Source organism: Pezoporus wallicus, unplaced genomic scaffold (assembly GCF_028554395.1).
Source record: "Pezoporus wallicus isolate ANWC-B61680 ecotype Strahan unplaced genomic scaffold, APGP_CSIRO_Pwel_v1 contig_8218, whole genome shotgun sequence".
Classification (NCBI taxonomy): Eukaryota; Metazoa; Chordata; class Aves; order Psittaciformes; family Psittacidae; genus Pezoporus; species Pezoporus wallicus.
Window position 1 is genome coordinate 196711 of NW_026636063.1, and position 17137 is coordinate 213847.

Genomic DNA, 17137 nt, shown 5'->3' on the forward strand with positions numbered 1-17137 from the left:
GATTTTACACATGAGCGGTAGAAAGTTTGGAAGGTTTTGGTCCAAAGGCATATAGAAGCTCTGGAAGATGTGTTTGCTTTATTTAATCTATATGTTTGCCCATTAAATAATTCAGAGGATGTTATATTAAACAGACTTCAGGAAAAGTGATGGAAGTGCATTTGCTGAAGCAAGAGCTTGTATAATGAGACATTCCATAAAAGAAGCTGGACTTTTAAAGTCAGAATGGATTAAGGGCATGAATTCATGTGTCCCATGAGAACTTATTACTTACAAACTCGAAGGACATTCAGAGACCTTCAGAAAGAAGTGGCTCTCACTCTTGAGTTTAATTTTAATATATAAATAAATTGTAAATAAATTGGGTTTATAGTTGTAAATAAATTGGTTTTATAGTTGTTTCAGTGTGAATGAGAATGAAGAATGCTGATCACCCAATTATCAGTGTGTTTTTTTGGTAAACAATGAGGAGTTTATTAAGGATTATTTTACACACTAGAAAAAAAGGAAATGTAGCTATAAAAAATGTGCCTTTCTTTTAAGACTACAAAAAATTATTATATCAAATAAATCACTTTGAAAAAAAGCCCAATATATTTTTCCCTATCTGTGCTGTTGTTATAATCTGCTTGGGCACTGATAACATCAACAGGTTGATGGCTGATTTCATATTCTCATAAAGTAATAATCATATTATGATCACTCTAACTACAGTGCTGCCAAGACTGCAGGAAAATGATCGTTTTCCTTAAAGTAATACCTTCAGTACTGTGTAAAAGAAAGAAACCCAAACTGGAAACTTTTGAATAGCCCCGGTTGTAGGTGGGGTCTTGTTCCCCAAACCTGGCGTTGAGGATGAGGATGTGAATGAGGGGGATGGTGATGCAGGGGCCTCATCCTGCAAGCACCATGTCCTGGCCTGTCCTTTAAGAGATTTATTTTTCAGAGCCTGTTTTGCAAGGTGAGCTTCAGTGATGCCTCACAAAGGATAACACAGACCCTCTCCTCTCATCCTGTTCTATTTCCCTTTCCCTCCTCATTTTCACAGAGAATTCAGCGTTTTTTTGGCCATCCCTCTTTGATTTTTCTGTAGCAGCAATAACATCTCCCCTAGTTTTCTAGAAAAAAAGTTTATTTTAAAAGTTCTTTTGAGCAGTTCATCATTATTTCTGCATCGGACACAAACTACCCCAGTTACAGGTGTGTGCAAAATGTGGTAGAAGAGAATATTTCAGTTGGAAAGGGCCTACAACAATCATCTAGGCTGCCCCTATGCGATGGGTGGCTTTTACTCACCTCAGGCTCTTAAATAAGAGCAGCAAGATCATAAATATCACTCGTCGACCCTGTCTGCTGCCACTGGGACGCTTCCCTGCAATTCTTCAGCAAGGCTTGACCTCTCATACATGATGGGTGAAGGATGATGACTGATCTGTGGCCTGGATCTCATTTGAATGAAGTAGCATGTGGACAGGCTACAGCTTTCAATAGCTGCCCACATTATTCCTGCAGCAACTGCTGTGTGTTAGGTTCATAGCCAGAGTTATGCAGGATTTTAAGACAGGGTTTGAGAAGGGGAAATATTTCCTGTAAGTGAAAGCAAGTCCTGTTCTTACTTAGCCAAAGGAATATTTGCACTTAAATAAAAAGTGCACTTATGTGCACTTAAGCCTAAGTAGTATTTTTTGCTCTATCACAGAATCATAGAATCATAGAATAGTTAGGGTTGGAAAGGACCTTAAGATCATCTAGTTCCAACCCCCCTGCCATGGGCAGGGACACCTTGCGCTAAATCATATCACCCAAGGCCTCGTGCAACCTGGCCTTGAACACTGCCAGGGATGGAGCACTCACAACCTCCCTGGGCAACCCATTCCAGTGCCTCACCACCCTCACAGGAAAGAATTTCCTCCTTAGATCCAACCTAAATTTCCCCTGTTTAAATTTTAACCCGTTACCCCTTGTCCTATCACTACAGTCCCTAATGAAGAGTCCCTCCCCAGCATCCCTATAGGCCCCCTTCAGATACTGGAAGGCTGCTATGAGGTCTCCACGCAGCCTTCTCTTCTCCAGGCTGAACAGCCCCAACTTCCTCAACCTGTCTTCATGTGGGAGGTGCTCCAGTCCCCTGATCGTCCTCGTGGCCCTTCTCTGGACTTGTTCCAACAGTTCCATGTCCTTTTTATGTTGAGGACACCAGAACTGCACACAACACTCCAGGTGAGGTCTCACAAGAGCAGAGTAGAGGGGCAGGATCACATCCTTCGACCTGCTGGTCATGCTGCTTTTGATGCAGCCCAGGATACAGTTGGCTCTCTGGGCAGCAAGCGCACACTGAAGCCAGCTCATGTTCATTTTCTCATCGACCAACACCCCCAAGTCCTTCTCCACAGGGCTGCTCTGAATCTTTTCTCTGCCCAACCTGTAGTTGTGCCTGGGATTGCTCCGACCCAGGTGTAGGACCTTGCACTTGGCATGGTTAAACCTCATGAGGTTGGCATCTGCCCACCTCACAAGTGTGTCAAGGTCCCTCTGGATGGCATTCCTTCCCTCCAGCGTATCAACCAAACCACACAGCTTGGTGTCATCGGCAAACTTGCTGAGGGCACACTCAATCCCACTGTCCATGTCAGCGACAAAGATGTTGAACAAGACCGGTCCCAACACCGATCCCTGAGGGACGTCACTCGTTACTGGTCTCCAGCCAGACATTGAGCCATTGACCACAACTCTTTGCGTGCGGCCATCCAGCCAGTTCTTTATCCACCGAGTGGTCCATCCATCAAATTGATGTCTCTCCAATTTAGAGACAAGGAAGTTGTGTGGGACAGTGTCGAATGCTTTACACAAGTCCAGGTAGATGACATCAACTGCTCTACCCCTGTCCATCAGTTCTGTAGCCCCATCATAGAAGGCCACCAAATTGGTCAAGCAGGATTTCCCCTTAGTGAAGCCATGCTGGCTGTCACCAAGCACCTTGTTGTTTTTCATGTGCCTTAGCATGCCTTCCAGGAGAATCTGCTCCAAGATTTTGCCAGGCACAGAGGTGAGACTGACTGGTCTGTAATTCCCCGGGTCATCCATTTTCCCCTTCTTGAAAATGGGGGTTATATTTCCATTTTTCCAGTTGTTGGGAACTTCACCTGACTGCCATGATTTCTCAAATATGATGGCCAGCGGCTTCGCAACTTCATTTGCCAGCTCCTTCAGGACCGTGGATGGATTACATCGGTACCCATGGACACGTGCACGTTCAGATTTTTAAGATGGTCTCGAACCAGTTCCTCTCCTACAGTGGGCGCAAGGTCTTCATTCTCACAGTCCCTGCATCTGCCGTCCAAGACTTGTGTGGTGTGGTCAGAGCCTTTGCCAGTGAAGACCAAGGCAAAGAAGTCATTCAGAACCTCAGCCTTCTCCAAATCCTGTGTAGCCAGTTCTCCCGAGAGCTTCCTGAGGGGGCCTACATTCTCCCTTGTCTGTTTTTTATTTGCTATGTACCTGTAGAATCCCTTCCTGTTATCTTTAATACCGCTAGCTAAGTTAAATTCTAACTGAGCCTTAGCTTTCCTAACCTGGTCCCTAGCTTCTCAGACAACATCCCTGTACTCTTCCCATGCCACCTGTCCTTGCTTCCACTTATTATAAGCCTCTTTTTTACAATTGAATTTTCCTCAGCAGCTCCTTATCCATCCAAGGAGGTCTCCTGGCCCTCCTGCTGTACTTCCTTCTGGTTGGGATGCAAAGACTTTTGCATTTCAATTGTCAAATGCACAAATATAAGTATATATATAAATAAAACTATTAGAGCAATATTTAAAGCACTTTAATGACATGATCGAAAAGAAGTCTCCTTTGTTTGTGTTATCTTTGTCTAGCTGCTGTAGATACAGATCTGCCTCTCTTGCCTTATAGAGAGGACTCTAGTGGTCAGAGACAATTTCCCTAGGATTAAAGCAGTAGACTTTTAGCACTATCACAGTAAAGAGCAGGAGAAATAACAGTGTGTGAAGCTTTTGAAAAGTGTAGGCTTGGAACCTCCAAGGGCTTAACCTGTTTATCCCAGGGGTAGCCAAGGGAAGGAACATAAAACATTTTTTCTCCATCAGCACACCCCACTCCTGGCTTGGACCATACTTCCAAGCTCATTCTGGTGCCTAAATAATTCACATTTCCCTATATCTATTAAATCACTGTGAGATATGAGGATTATAATTGGGTTCTCTTTGTGGTGCTCAGATGCAGATACCTGTTAATGAGAAAGCTGACCAAGATACCAACTCGACTGACACCAGCTATTTAGCAGCTGTCAGGGGGTAATGACTTGCAGTCACTGCCCCTCTTGCCTGGGTTTGAACCAGTAACCCAGCGACAAAGGGCTCGTATCTCATTATTGCCAGTCCCTCAAGCCACCTCATTCCCTTGCAGCAGATGCCTATTGCATTACTGTCAAAAAGAGGTAATCATGTGTCTAAGTCATGTCCTGCACTGGAAGAAGTTTGTAAAGACACATCTGTCTAGCACCTGAAAGCACCACCCTTCATCCAAAAAGTGCTGGGGCAGGCTGCTGGGTGACAGGGATGTACTGCAGACTCTGTCCCCTGTGTGGTCTCCTACACTCCTGCATCCCTTTGCATCCCACTGCCCAGTATATTTCCAAATGGGAAAGGACCTTCAAGTCTTTATTATATTCTTATTAAGACTACTATGTGTGGCCTTTTAAAATGGCTGGGAGACAAAAGTACGGGCACCAAATTATAGACAAAAATCCATTCAAGTTAGCTGAGCTGCTCTCACTTATCCCAAGAGAGGATTCACCTCATCCAGTGAAGCTCAAATGACTAGGCTTACCTGTCTGACATACCTGAGAAGTACAAGGACTGCAAAATAATCCACCTCTAAGAAAACAGATAAAAATAACAGCAGCCAAATGCACTGTGGTTTTGGCTTCAGTTTATCAGGAGTCTGATCCAGCTAGTACTCAGCAGCAAGCAGTAGTCAGACTGTATTTACAAGCTGCAAAAAAGCCTACTCCTGGGACAGAAATGACAATAAACCATTACTTGAAGAAACTACATGTAAAACTAGCTCTTGCTCTCTCCCTTCCCCCAGCTTTCGATTTGGTGATGCTGGGCTCTGCCTATGGAAACAAACCTGGTAGGGATGCTGCTTCTTGGTGGGCTGGTGCTGAATGGCAGGCAGGGTCCCCTCCCAGGCCCCACAGCTGCTTTTCCAGTCTGTCAGGTCAGGTAGGTGAAACAAAGAACAAAAGCATGACTGTGGAAAGGGGCAGCAGCAGTGACCTGTGGCTCCTGCAGCCCACCTTGCCTTTGCCCTGGCTCCCAGCAGTAAAGAGAGGCCATTGCTCAGGGTTGAAAGCTAAGTAACGGCTGTTTGTGTCAGTGATAAGATTTACCTCAATAGAGGAGTTGGCATGCCTCTAAAAGCCTCTCCACATTATTATTATTACTAGAAGTAGTAGTATTGGTGGTAGCATTAGTATTAGTATCAGTATTAGTATTACAACTTGTGTGAGTCACTTCTGTGGCCTTCAGTTACAGACTCCAGTCCATGCAGGGTAACAGCACTAACTGCAGAAAGGCTTCCTTTCCTGATCAGCAATTCTCTCAAGGACACCAGACTTGTGTCCAGGAATTATTTGCTCTTTATTATCTGCTCAAGAGCAGCAACAGCAATCCTTTTCTACAGCACTCTGTGAAAGATGTTGATGTGCTCAGTGATCAAGGGGGTAGGAAAGGGAAGTGCAGCTCTTGTGCCATCACAGATATCACACAGATGTGGTTCTGGGAATGGCTAGCAGCAGACAGGCTCAAGGGGATGGTCAAAGACCAAGTGGCTTAAGGGGCTATGCCACACACAGGAGGATCAGGAGATTCTGATCACTGCTGTCTGCTTCCCAGCCACTGGGCTGGCTCCTTTGGAGGATATTTTCCTGGCTCCTTATGATGGTGTTAGACCTAACCTAGAACCTGCCCTAAATTGCCTGTTGGGGGAACTTCCCCCTTGTTTTTTATTAATCCCTCTCTCTCTTTTCATTACTTACACAGGGTTTGCACAGAAATGTGCCTCTCAGTTCAGGTAGCATGGAAACTCCCTTTCCCATAGCCTTTCTTTTTCACCGTCCTCTGCAGGTCCCTCAACTGCAAACAAAAGAGAAGTACCACGTACAGCTGTTTTTCTTGATACAGAGAAATTAATTGCTTGCTACTGTTTCTGTAATCTATATCCAAAGCTAGACTTATTAAAGCACTGCTAAGATAAAGCTTTGGAAGCTGTACGGACAGACTAGATGCTACCTTTGGCTGGTGGCAATGCATGCTACTCCCTTGTTGGCTACACCATTTGCCACCACCCTGATGTATTTTCTACTCTTGAGCCACCATCAGCTCCTTCTACTCTTGAGGCCAGCCCAGCTCAGTAGCAGATGAGCTGCATCAGTCAGCAGAGAGCAGAAGTCCACAGCGCCCAGCTTAAAGCATCAGGAGGGTTGTTTAAGCCACAACACATTTTACCAGGCAAGTGACCAGACCAGAGCAACCTCACCCATAGGGCTGGTCCTCACCAACGATGCTGTGGTGATCCCAGCAATAACACTGACCTAAAGGCATGGGGTTAAACTGCAGGGAGCACAAGGGCATAATGAATTTGCTTTGATTTGCTCTGTTTAGCTGGAACTTTGGTTTCCGGAGCTGTCAATTCTGGAAAATTTCCTGAGTGTTACATTCACTTCTAATGAAGGCAAAGCAGGGAGTACAGCAAATACGTTCAAATGTGCAGGCAGATCTGATCAATTAAGCCTGGTACATCCTGCATGCTATCAAAATCAATGTACATCATTGTTTAAAGTAGTATCTGCAGAGCAAAACTCAAGCTGTACCTAAAATGCGAATCCTCAACTTTGCTCTGGAAACGAAGGGAAGAGACTAAAAATAAGATAATAAAGATGGGGATCTTTGCTGCTTTGGCTGCTCAGTGCTAGAACAGTTCCTGGGTCTGACAGATTATCTCCGCACTGTTAAAAAGGATCAGAGCCCCAAGGCAATTAATTCCTCACTTTCACAGTTTTACTTCTGTGGAAATGAGGATTGCTATGGATAATAATATGTGTTGGGGAGAGGGGTTGTTCAGAGCCAAGGTAAACAATTGCCTGTCAGAGAATGAACGGCAAATGCAAAGGCATGGCAACCTGCTAGCTGGAGGGAAAAGCCCAAGCCAGACCAGCACTGCTGTGACCCACTGAGCTGGAGGGAAGGCAGTGCCAAGCAGCATCATACCAGTGACAGAGGCACAGGACATTTAATGACAGGCAGTGTGGTGCTGGGGCAGACACCAAGTCTTGCCATGGCAATTGATTACCATGCTGCTGCCTGGGCTTCGCCCACGGCTCCAGTGGGGAGAGCGTGGCATCCTGCCTCTGCTTTGTATGCAGATGGCATCCCCATTGGTAACAGCGTCCCTGTCCGGCAGCGGCAGTGAACATGGGCAGAATGCAGAGGCAGCAGTTACCTGCCGCCAGGAGCTGCTGTGGGCACCCAGGCCTGGGAAGAGGTTTTAGCTGAGCCATAAGGTGTACTGACTGAGAGGAGTGCTGGTTATGAGGTGTATGTGACACCACCTTCCCGTTAGGTTCATGTTTGCAGATGCACATCATGGGGTCCCCAGCACCACACCATGCAGCTGACAAAGTGTTGGTGTTCACAAGGTGTCCCTCCCCAGCACCCAGCCCAAAATATCAGACCCAGCAAGGGTCACCACTCCAAACTAAGGGGTGGGAAGTGTAGAGTAGAAAGAAGATCTGCAGGCTCCAGGGGGTTTCTGATTTTCACATGTGCAAGAAGAGACAAGCTGGAAGTGCTATATTTATTCTGAATTGCAAGCATGATTTCCCGGAGGGCTTTCCCTCATTTGGCTGGGTGTGACAATGAGGACCCTCTGCAAAATGTGAGTCTGGCTTCCATCAAAAACATCCTCAGAACTCAGGGATCTCTGGTGCATCAGCATCATAAACAGCTTATCTGCATCCTTTGCTTTGGAATTGTTATGAAAGGCAGTCGTTATCAGGAATAGAAAGTGAAACATAGCCGAAGACCTGCAACAGCAACCCTGGGGTCTTGTGCAACCTCTCTGCAATTAGAATGAGTGCAGGGGAAGGACACTTTGTCCTTTTTCCAATCTGGGTCCAATTTCATTTCATTTCAAATACCACACAAGGCAAAATGAAAGGGTAATGTGTCTAATCACAAAGAAATCCCTGTGTTTGGTGTATCACCCCACATCTTGTAACACTATTTTAGATTTTCCTGGGAAAGACTGATGACAGTTTTGTGTAAGAAAGAAATCTGTGGAGTTTTTATTTTTGCATAGGATGCACTAAAATTGGATGTTGTCATGTATGCCGCTGTTCCTTTACCTTGTGCTGCTTGACACTGAATTATTCAGATATCTTTATGATATATAGAAGTGGTGTCAGCATTTTAGGGCATGACTCTCCTTTCTCATCTGCTGTAAAATCCCAGTGGCTTCACTGAGCTATAAAAGGCAAAATTAGGTCCTCAGCAGCATTGTTGTCTTGCAGGCAGAAAATACACTTTACCTCTGAGTGAAGGGTACCAACAGGCCTAGCTCATAGTATAAAAGCAGGTATTTGTAAGTCCCTGGTTCATCAGTACATCTAAGAGGTCATTTATTCATTTGGAAATGAGCAATAAGAGTGTAACGAAGACAGGGGATAGTGTAACATCATCTATTTTCTCTACTTCAGAACTGCTCAGGTTTCATTGACCTCATGCTGATAATACCAATGGCCTCATCGGCTTGAATAGTGAGGTGCCTGGTCTGTAGCTACCTGTGCCAAGCCTAAACGCAGAGCTGTGCCAGGGTAACCCAGTGTATGTGGAGTGGGGGAGCCCAGAAGAGCTTGAGGGGGTGCTGCATCCCTAGGGCATGGGCTGCTTGGGGGCAACCTGCCAGGCTCGGAAGCTGATCAGGCTATAACCACTTGCCATGGCACTGATAGCTCCCTAGGAACAACACTGATATTTTTCCATCCTTGGGTTAATTTTTCTTCTTTTTTTAAACCAATGATGGCAAAAATAGTTGGTCTAAATTCATTGTTACACATGGAACAGCACTCACTCTGCCTCACCTAAAACAAGGATCTGTTAGAGTCATAAGGAAAACACAGAGGCAGTGAGAGAAAAAAAATACTATGCATGTAATATGAATATACTCCTGGCAAAGCCAGTGTTTAAATCACCAGTGGCTTAAACAATGCATATCTAAATCCCTGGAGCCCCCTGGGCCTTCTGCAGTGGATGGACACTGCACACCCAGGAAAAATGCAATCAAAATCTGGGATTGTTTTTGTCCTGCAAAACCACCTCCTGCAAGTACATCTAGGCTGCAGGAACAAAGCTCTGTCCCCAGATACACAGAGACCCCTCCTGTGAGCTCCGCATGCAACTCATGTCAGGTTTAACAGAGGGGTGCAGCTTAGTGATGCCAAGACAGATGTAAAACCTTGCCTTCCATTTCTGCCACCTATTTGCTGGCTCACCTGTGTTTGTAAAGGAGTATTTACAAAAGGCAAAGATGTATCAAGCTATCTCCTGGCCTTCTTCCCGTGTTAGGATGGCAAATGTTTTTGGAAGGGATGTAAACCTTAATGCTTTTGGGAAGAAGCCAAGTGGTAGCAGATGACAGAGAGGAGGAAACTCACCCTATGGGCAGGTTTTTCACGGTGTTCTCATAAGCATCTGGTATTTGCCACTGGCAGAGACAATACAAGGGCCAGCGCCCCGATCCAGCCTGTCTGCCGCCCTACTCCTGCTACTGGCTGATTTCTTACCCATTCAGAAGCAGTTTCATGACATTTTTATTTCTTGACGCACACTCGGATTCAAGGTCTCAGTGGCACTCCTCTTTGGGTAGATTATGGAGGAACAGGAGACTAAGCTCACAAGCACATCGCCTCAGCTCTGGCACATGGCACTAGCGATTCACATGTTGTAAGAGTTTGGGGATTTTTAATATTTGAAAAAAATATCAATTGCTCTGATATTGTATGCAGCCTTCTGACTGCACAATGAAGTTGGATCTCCACCACACTAAACTGGCAGTGAAATTTGTGCTTTAGCTGTTATGTATGAATTTGAGAAGTGCCAATCACCTGCAGCTAGGAGCAGCAGATGCCTATTGCTTCTTAGGATTTAGCTTCCAGTCCTTTACCAACATATAGATAAGGGATGGGGGGGTGGGGAAGGGGGAGGGGGTAAACCTACACTGTGTTGCAAGACATGGTTAGAAACTTAAGTGAAAATGAACTTTTGGGAAATGCTGTGGGTGAGGGGATTTTTATGGGCTTTTTCTACTTGACTCAAACATCCCATGTATGCCTACTCTGTAGCTGATCCGACTTGGTATTGCTCCAACAGCTCTGTAAGTGTCCCTGCATGGAGCACATCTGGACCCAGTGTGTGAGTGTGGACCTGTTGGGTGAATGTAGGACACTTTGAAAGAGGACTGAAAAATAGCTCTAGTTGAAGACAGACCTTGAGCACACACACACACCTCCCATGTCTTCCTTCAAGTACCAGCCCTCCATCTCTGCTGGTCTCCAATTTGGATGCTGTTCTTAGTAGCAGTGCTTAGAGGCTACTGCTCTTATGCCTCTTGGAGGACCTGTTTTACAGGCACAGCAAAGAGTTTGCTGGTCACAACAATAATTCTTCTCTGACTATCCTGAAGGCTTTCAAACAAGCTGGTGCATTTTAGAATTTTACTAGTGGTTTCAGGGCATAAAATAAAAAGGCTTTGTGGACACAAGATGAAACCTTCCACTAAACCATACTACTTTCATAAGGACAGTGAATGAATTGGATGGCCCAGTTATATTACCAGAAGCCAGCATTAAAGAATGCTGCATAATCTTCTAAGAGACTGCTTTTTCATCATAGCTCAGCCAGATGGGCAAGTGGAGGGATGAAGGTTTTCCATAGGAAGGTTCAGCTGATCTGGGAAAAGAAAGAAGAATGATGCATGGCAGTTCTCAGGTAGCTGCTAACTAGAAAAATGTTCTGGCTGAAAATACTGCTTAATCAGGCTAGAAGTGAGGTACCTATCTTGATAGCAGAGATTAGGAGCATTGCACATACTTTGTTATCTCACTGCTTTGTTGCACAAAACAGAGCTCTCACTGTCGCAATCTGGATGGTGTATTTCCAAACATTAATCAAGGATTAGTCCTTGGCACTGATTTATGAGAAAATACCGATGCTGCAGAGGATTTATAACCCATGTAAATGATTTATGGAGTACATGTTTTAATGAGATGGGTCCTCAGTGTGTGTAAACTGGAGCATGGCCTTGATGCACATGCAGCAGTGTGTACTTCCTAGGCTGCCTTGGAAAAGCAAGGTCCTGGGAGAATCTCACTAGGGTTCCTCCTACCCATCTGCCCACTCCCACCCATGAGGAGTGAGTGGACTTTGGGAGAGTCACCCCTCTCGTGGGAGGGAAGCCATAGCACAGGCCTGAGCTGTGTCTTCTGTAGTACTAACGTAGCCCTGTAGAGGGAATGCTTTGACTTCAATGAGGCGGCGTATTGCTGTGTTATACCAGGGACCAAATTCATTTCTTTGTGTCACCAGCTGAGTTCAGGAGCTAACATCAAGAGCAATTTTACCCAGTAGGTGGTTTTGGTTTTGTTGTTTCCTAAAATTCTTATGATGCTATAATTCGCTTTAAAATTTTGTCCCTGACTGAAGAGGGTGGAAGTGTCCATTTGATTCCATACAAGAGATAGATAGGCTTTGATGCTGTCTTACAGGCGCATCAATGCTTAAGATAACGTGCATATTAAAAGTGTTTTTCACTGGAAGCTTTCAGAAGGCCCAGTGGCCAGATATAACAAAAAGGAATCAGTAGTGTGTTGTTTACCAACTTCTCCTATGCTTCATCTTAAATTGGCATGGGGAAATCATAACGCCTCCTGAATAACACCAGGAAATGGGCTTTGCTCACTAAAACTAAAATCACAAACCCATCAAAAATACTCTGATGTTACACACTACATGTGTTGATTAAAAATCTGCTTGCAACACTGGGTTTGCTATTGATCATAAAACTGTGCACTGACCTAGTCCTTTCCCTCCAAGGTATCACAGCACTTAAAAAACTACCTCATCACAGCCCTCAGTTCCACTTTGCCCATGAATCATCTGGGCCACAGACACTCTGATACCTCCAAGCCTCACCCTTCTGCTCTAACGCTGCTGCCTTTTGTTTCCAAGATGAAGGGATTTTCCCCTACTCCAATGCAAGGCCCACCTTGAAGAGGAGGGAGCAGAAAGGGTAATGATGCATGGTGTCCACTTGATTCAGGTCTTGTCACTCAAACCCACTGGCACCATCCCACTCTCTTCATTGTTAGTGGAGGAGTCTTTCACTGGGCCAGATGCCATCTGCTTACCTGGCAATTTCAGTGCCACCTCCAGAACATACAGGCCTCCGGATGCTCAACTGCAGCAGGTCACCATGCTTTTATAGCTACCAGAATGACAGAAAACCCTTTGTAAACGGCAGCAAGGTGGATCTGTGTCATTAACATCTCCAAAAGTACAGACATACCCACTGAGTACTGAAAGCAAGTCTTAATCATCACAGGGACTTCCTCTGTGGATATTAATAATCTCCTCACTTCCTTTGAGGAGCCCCCCTGCCTACTGGGCTCTGCCTTTGCACAAGCATCAATAAAGCTCAAACTTTGAAAGGTTTCACTTAAGAAAAACAGCTTTTCTTGGGAAAAAGATGAAGCAAACCTGAGGCAAGCCCAACACTGCACTGCCTGGGCTGGGCACCACCATGGTGTAGCTGCACCTGTATCTGTGGTGCAGCCACCAAAGGCTTCTCCTCCCCTGTTGACTTTGGTCAGCAATGAACAATCGCTCTGCAGGGTGCCCCTGCTCTGCTCCTCCTTTTCCCAGACACTGGGGATCTGCTAGTCAGATCAGCACTTGGGAGGGTCCGGGAGAAGCACTTTCCGCTTCCTGTGGGGAAGGATGCGATTACAGCCTTGTAAATAAATGTTTGGCTTGGAAAATGGCTGTGTGCCTTCAAGATACCATACAGCCACCACCAGTGGCAGCGTGCCCCATTCACAGGGGTTGGTTGCATTCTGGTGCCCTGGCTCAAGGTAGTGAGAAACAAGAGATGGGGTACATCCTGATCACACACCACACTGGCTGTAGCCCGAGGGGCGCCAGACCCCTCTTGGCACAGATGCCTGCTGGCTTGCGACCTAAGGGCTGACTTTGCTGCTGAGGTGGCAGCTTCAGGAGGGGCTGACCAGCCATGGCCAGGGCTGTACCTTCTGCAAAGCTGCCTCCAAGGTGGGCACCCAGGTCAGAGCACAGCTGGTCCTGGGTTGCCCCTGCTTTACCTACTCATACTGATGCCCCCTGAAAGGAGCAAACAGGCCTCACCACTGGCTTGTACAATGTGATTCGCTCCTCTCTAGGGGACTACACTGGTGTGGGAATGTGCTAGGGAAGAATTGTCCACTTCACATCTTCATGTCTGTGCAGCAGCATGTTACCAGGGATCAAGTCCCACATGAAGTGAACTAGTGTGAATGCTCTATCCTAAGCTTCTCTTACCCTTTTGATAATTGAGGGATAAAAGCTGCTTTGGGAGAAGGGTCAACAGTGCTCATGGAGGGGTTGAACTCCCCCAGGTGCAGAGAAGTCCCGCTGTTCCATTTCAGCAGGGAACAGGCACTTGTCTTAATTTGCCAAGGGTATACTTGGGCTCAGAAACCCAGGAGAACAGCCTTGTGCAGAAAAACATCCAAGAAACTGCAGCTTTACCGAGTGAGACTTAGGATGATAACACCAAAAGACAGAAGTTGCAATCCTCTGTCCCTCTGTTCTGATGTTCCCTCCATCCACAGGCCATCTGCTCTGCATCCTATGCTCTGGCATCAGATTTGATGTTTATAGCCAAAGGGTGTCTTGACCAGCTTTCCAGCATGGTCAGAAACCTGAGGTTGCACTGGGTTAACCCTGGTGTCAAATCATTTACAGAGGTTCTTCAGGAACTCAAAGCTGGTAATCCCTGGAGGCTTTTTAAGGATACTCATGCAGCAAATAGCTGGCAGCACTGCTCTGTACCAGTGCATCTTTCATTTTCACAATGCAATACTGGGCAAAAGCAGCCTAGAGAGATAGCATGGCCCAAGTAAAGTACATTAGACTAACAGTCGGGGATATGATGCAAGGATAGAGGAAATCTGTATACATGTTGCCTGGGAAATCCACTTCATGAACTTTCTGTACCTGTCACTGTGTTCTATCTGATGTGTGCAGAAGTGATGCTGGCATGCCTGCTCTTGACAGTAAGGACCACCAGGACCTAGGGAGATTTTACCAGCGAATAAGCCATATCTGTGCCTTCAGGGCAGTTTCCTCCCGCACCTCTGAGGTCTGAAGGAATATGCCGGTCCCAGGAGCAGAGGTCGCAGGAATGCTGGAACCGGCTCCTTCGACCTGCAGGCTCCGGCCGAGGCAGGAGGGACGCGGGGACAAAGGCGGCCACTCCGGAGGGAGAGCAGGCTGAGCGGAGCGCAGCTGGGCGCCGGTGACAAAGCCTGTGGCGGGAGGCTGGCAGCAGCGGAGATGCCCCGGGAGATCCCGCTTCGCTCCGCGCCCGAGCCGCCCGCCAGCGGCACCGGGTCCCTCGCCGCGTCTGGCGGGAGAGGGGCCGGGGCCGCTCCGGCGCCTCTTTCCCGGACCGCCCGTCGGCCGCGTTTTCCTGCCTGTCCAACCCCACCCTGGCGGGGATGTGGTCCCTTCGGTAGTGGTCTTTTGAAAACGGGCAAACCCAACAAAAACAGGCAAAAAGGGGGTGGGAGACACGCTGTAGGGGGGCAGCAGTGAGCCTGCTGTAGCCGGCAGGACAGGGCAGAGCATCGCAGGGCGGGCGGAAGGAGGGCGGGAGCAGCCCCATCCCTTTGTACCTGCCGTTTGAAGGCGCCAGGCGGCCCCGCATTGGCTGCGGCGTCCGCGGCTCCGGTAACCCGAGCCGGCGGCGGGGCGCGGCACACCGGGGCCTGGCCAGCGCCCAGCCCGGCAGCCAACGGGGCGGTGCTCGGCTCGGCCCGGCCCGGCGTCCCTTCGTTCCGCCGCCAGCAGCCGGCTCTCCTTCTCCTCGGCTCGGCTGGGCTGGGCAGGGCCTCGCCTCCCTGCCCGGCAGGAGGTGGGACCAGCGCCGGCGCTGCCGCCTGCCTCCTCCCTCTCTCCTCCCGAGGGCTGAGCCATTCCGGGAAGGCGCCGGCTCCCCCGCCGCTCCTCGGCAGCGCAGCGCCGGCATCGGCCGCCGCCACACCGGGTTCGGCCCCAAGGAGCCGCGGAGCTGCGAGCGAGCCGAGGAGGAGTGGGGCAGTGGCGGCGAGTGCGCGGTCCCCCGCGGCGGGGAGCGGCAGGCGGCGGTGGGGCGTGTGGGAGGACGAGCGGCCGGAGAGTGGGGCGGGGAGGCGGCCGCAGCGTAGTTGTTTTGCCCGGGGTAAGTTGACCGATCCCCATCGGAGACTTCGCTCGGAGGGGCAGCGCTTGGCTCCCGGCTCCTGCCGCCCCAGCCCCCTTGGGGGGAGCGCCTGTTTTTGCTCCCCCCCGTTTCCCGCGGGTTGTTGTTGTTTTTTTTTTTTTTATTATTACTGTTATTATGGGGTCTTTGGAGAAGCAGATCTTCCGCTCCGGCGTTGCTCTTCATCGTTGTTCAGCGCTCTGCGGAGAGCTATAATATTTCTTTCTCGAGATGCTGCAGTGAATTTTAGTCCCAGAAAATCAAGCGAACAAAATAATCCGAATAACCCGAACCATTTGTTACCGTGCGAGAGCGAACGCTGCACAGATGATGGCAAAAAATTCCGTGGAAGGGTCTAAGGAAGACCTGAGCAAAATTTCGGAAGAGGAGATGCTGAGGTGGAGCAAGGAAGAACTGGTGAAAAGACTGAGGAAAGTGGAGAATGAAAAGATGAACTTAATGGTGGAACACGGCAACTTGATGAAGGACGTGAACCGGAGGCTGCAGCTCCACCTGCACGAGATCCGCGGGCTGAAGGAGGTGAACCAGAAGTTGCAGGACGACAACCAGGAGCTGAGGGAGCTCTGCTGTTTCTTAGACGACGACCGGCAGAAAGGCAAGAAGCTGTCGAGGGAATGGCAGCGCTTCGGGAGGCACACGGCCAGCGTGATGTGGAAGGAGGTGGGCATGTACCAGCAGAAGCTGAAGGACCTGGAGGCCAGGCAGGAGACCCTCCTGCGGGAGAACGTGGAGCTGAAGGAGATGGTGCTCATGCTGGACGAGGAGCGGAGCGGGCCCGGCTCGCGAAGCTCCATCGACAGCCAGGCCAGCCTGACCAACCTCAACGGCGGCTCGGCCACCAGGGACGTGGGGGACGGGAGCAGCACCTCCAGCACGGGCAGCGCCGGCAGCCCCGACCACCATCACCACCACCTCCACCACCACAAGGTCGGCGATAGCAAGGCCGGGGCCATGCGGAGGTCTATGGATGACCTGTCCGCGCCTCTCCACCACCGGAGCATCCCCAACGGCCTCAACGGTGAGCGACATCCCCCAGCCCCAGTCCCGCGGGCAGCAGGTGCCACCTCTCCGGCTCTGCGACCGCTCCGCTGGCAGGTCTGGTCCCCCGGGGGCTGGGTGAGGGATCCCGGGGCTGGCGGTGTTCCTGCGGGCCCCCGCCCTGGTGACCTCGGGAGGAACAGCCCCGGGGGCTAGGGAAGGACCCCGGTGTGGTGTGTGCTCCATGACTGTGTAATCGATGTCTGGGGCTGAGGGTTGGAGTCTTATCTGGAGGGTTGGTGTCTTGTTTTGTTTATCTTGGCGTTTTGTTTTGTTTTTGACGAAAACCAGCCTGGGTTTTCAGGGTTAAATAAGCGCTCCATCTTCTCCCTGTCTCTCCTGCCCTTTAAATATTTCGGTTTACGTTGGACTTGTTTGTTTGCTAGTCTGATCAGATTGATGAAGAGCCTGTCTGAGATTTTGAAAGCAGGTGCAGGTCTGCCCCACAGAGCATTACCTGTTAGCTCCATGGGCTCTCAGG

At 48.7% G+C, this 17137-nt stretch overlaps 1 protein-coding gene across 2 annotated transcripts in view; it reads left to right on the top strand.

The window, feature by feature from the left end:
- Positions 1–15895: 15895 nt before the first annotated feature.
- The window catches only part of CCDC85C (coiled-coil domain containing 85C), a 105676-nt gene continuing 104434 nt past the window's right edge, over positions 15896–17137 (top strand). For both annotated transcript variants that reach the window (XM_057398974.1, XM_057398975.1), the window contains exon 1: positions 15896–16636. In XM_057398974.1, coding sequence (XP_057254957.1) covers positions 15925–16636 — 712 coding nt within the window. In that variant the 5' untranslated portion in view covers positions 15896–15924. The remainder of the gene's footprint in view (positions 16637–17137) is intronic.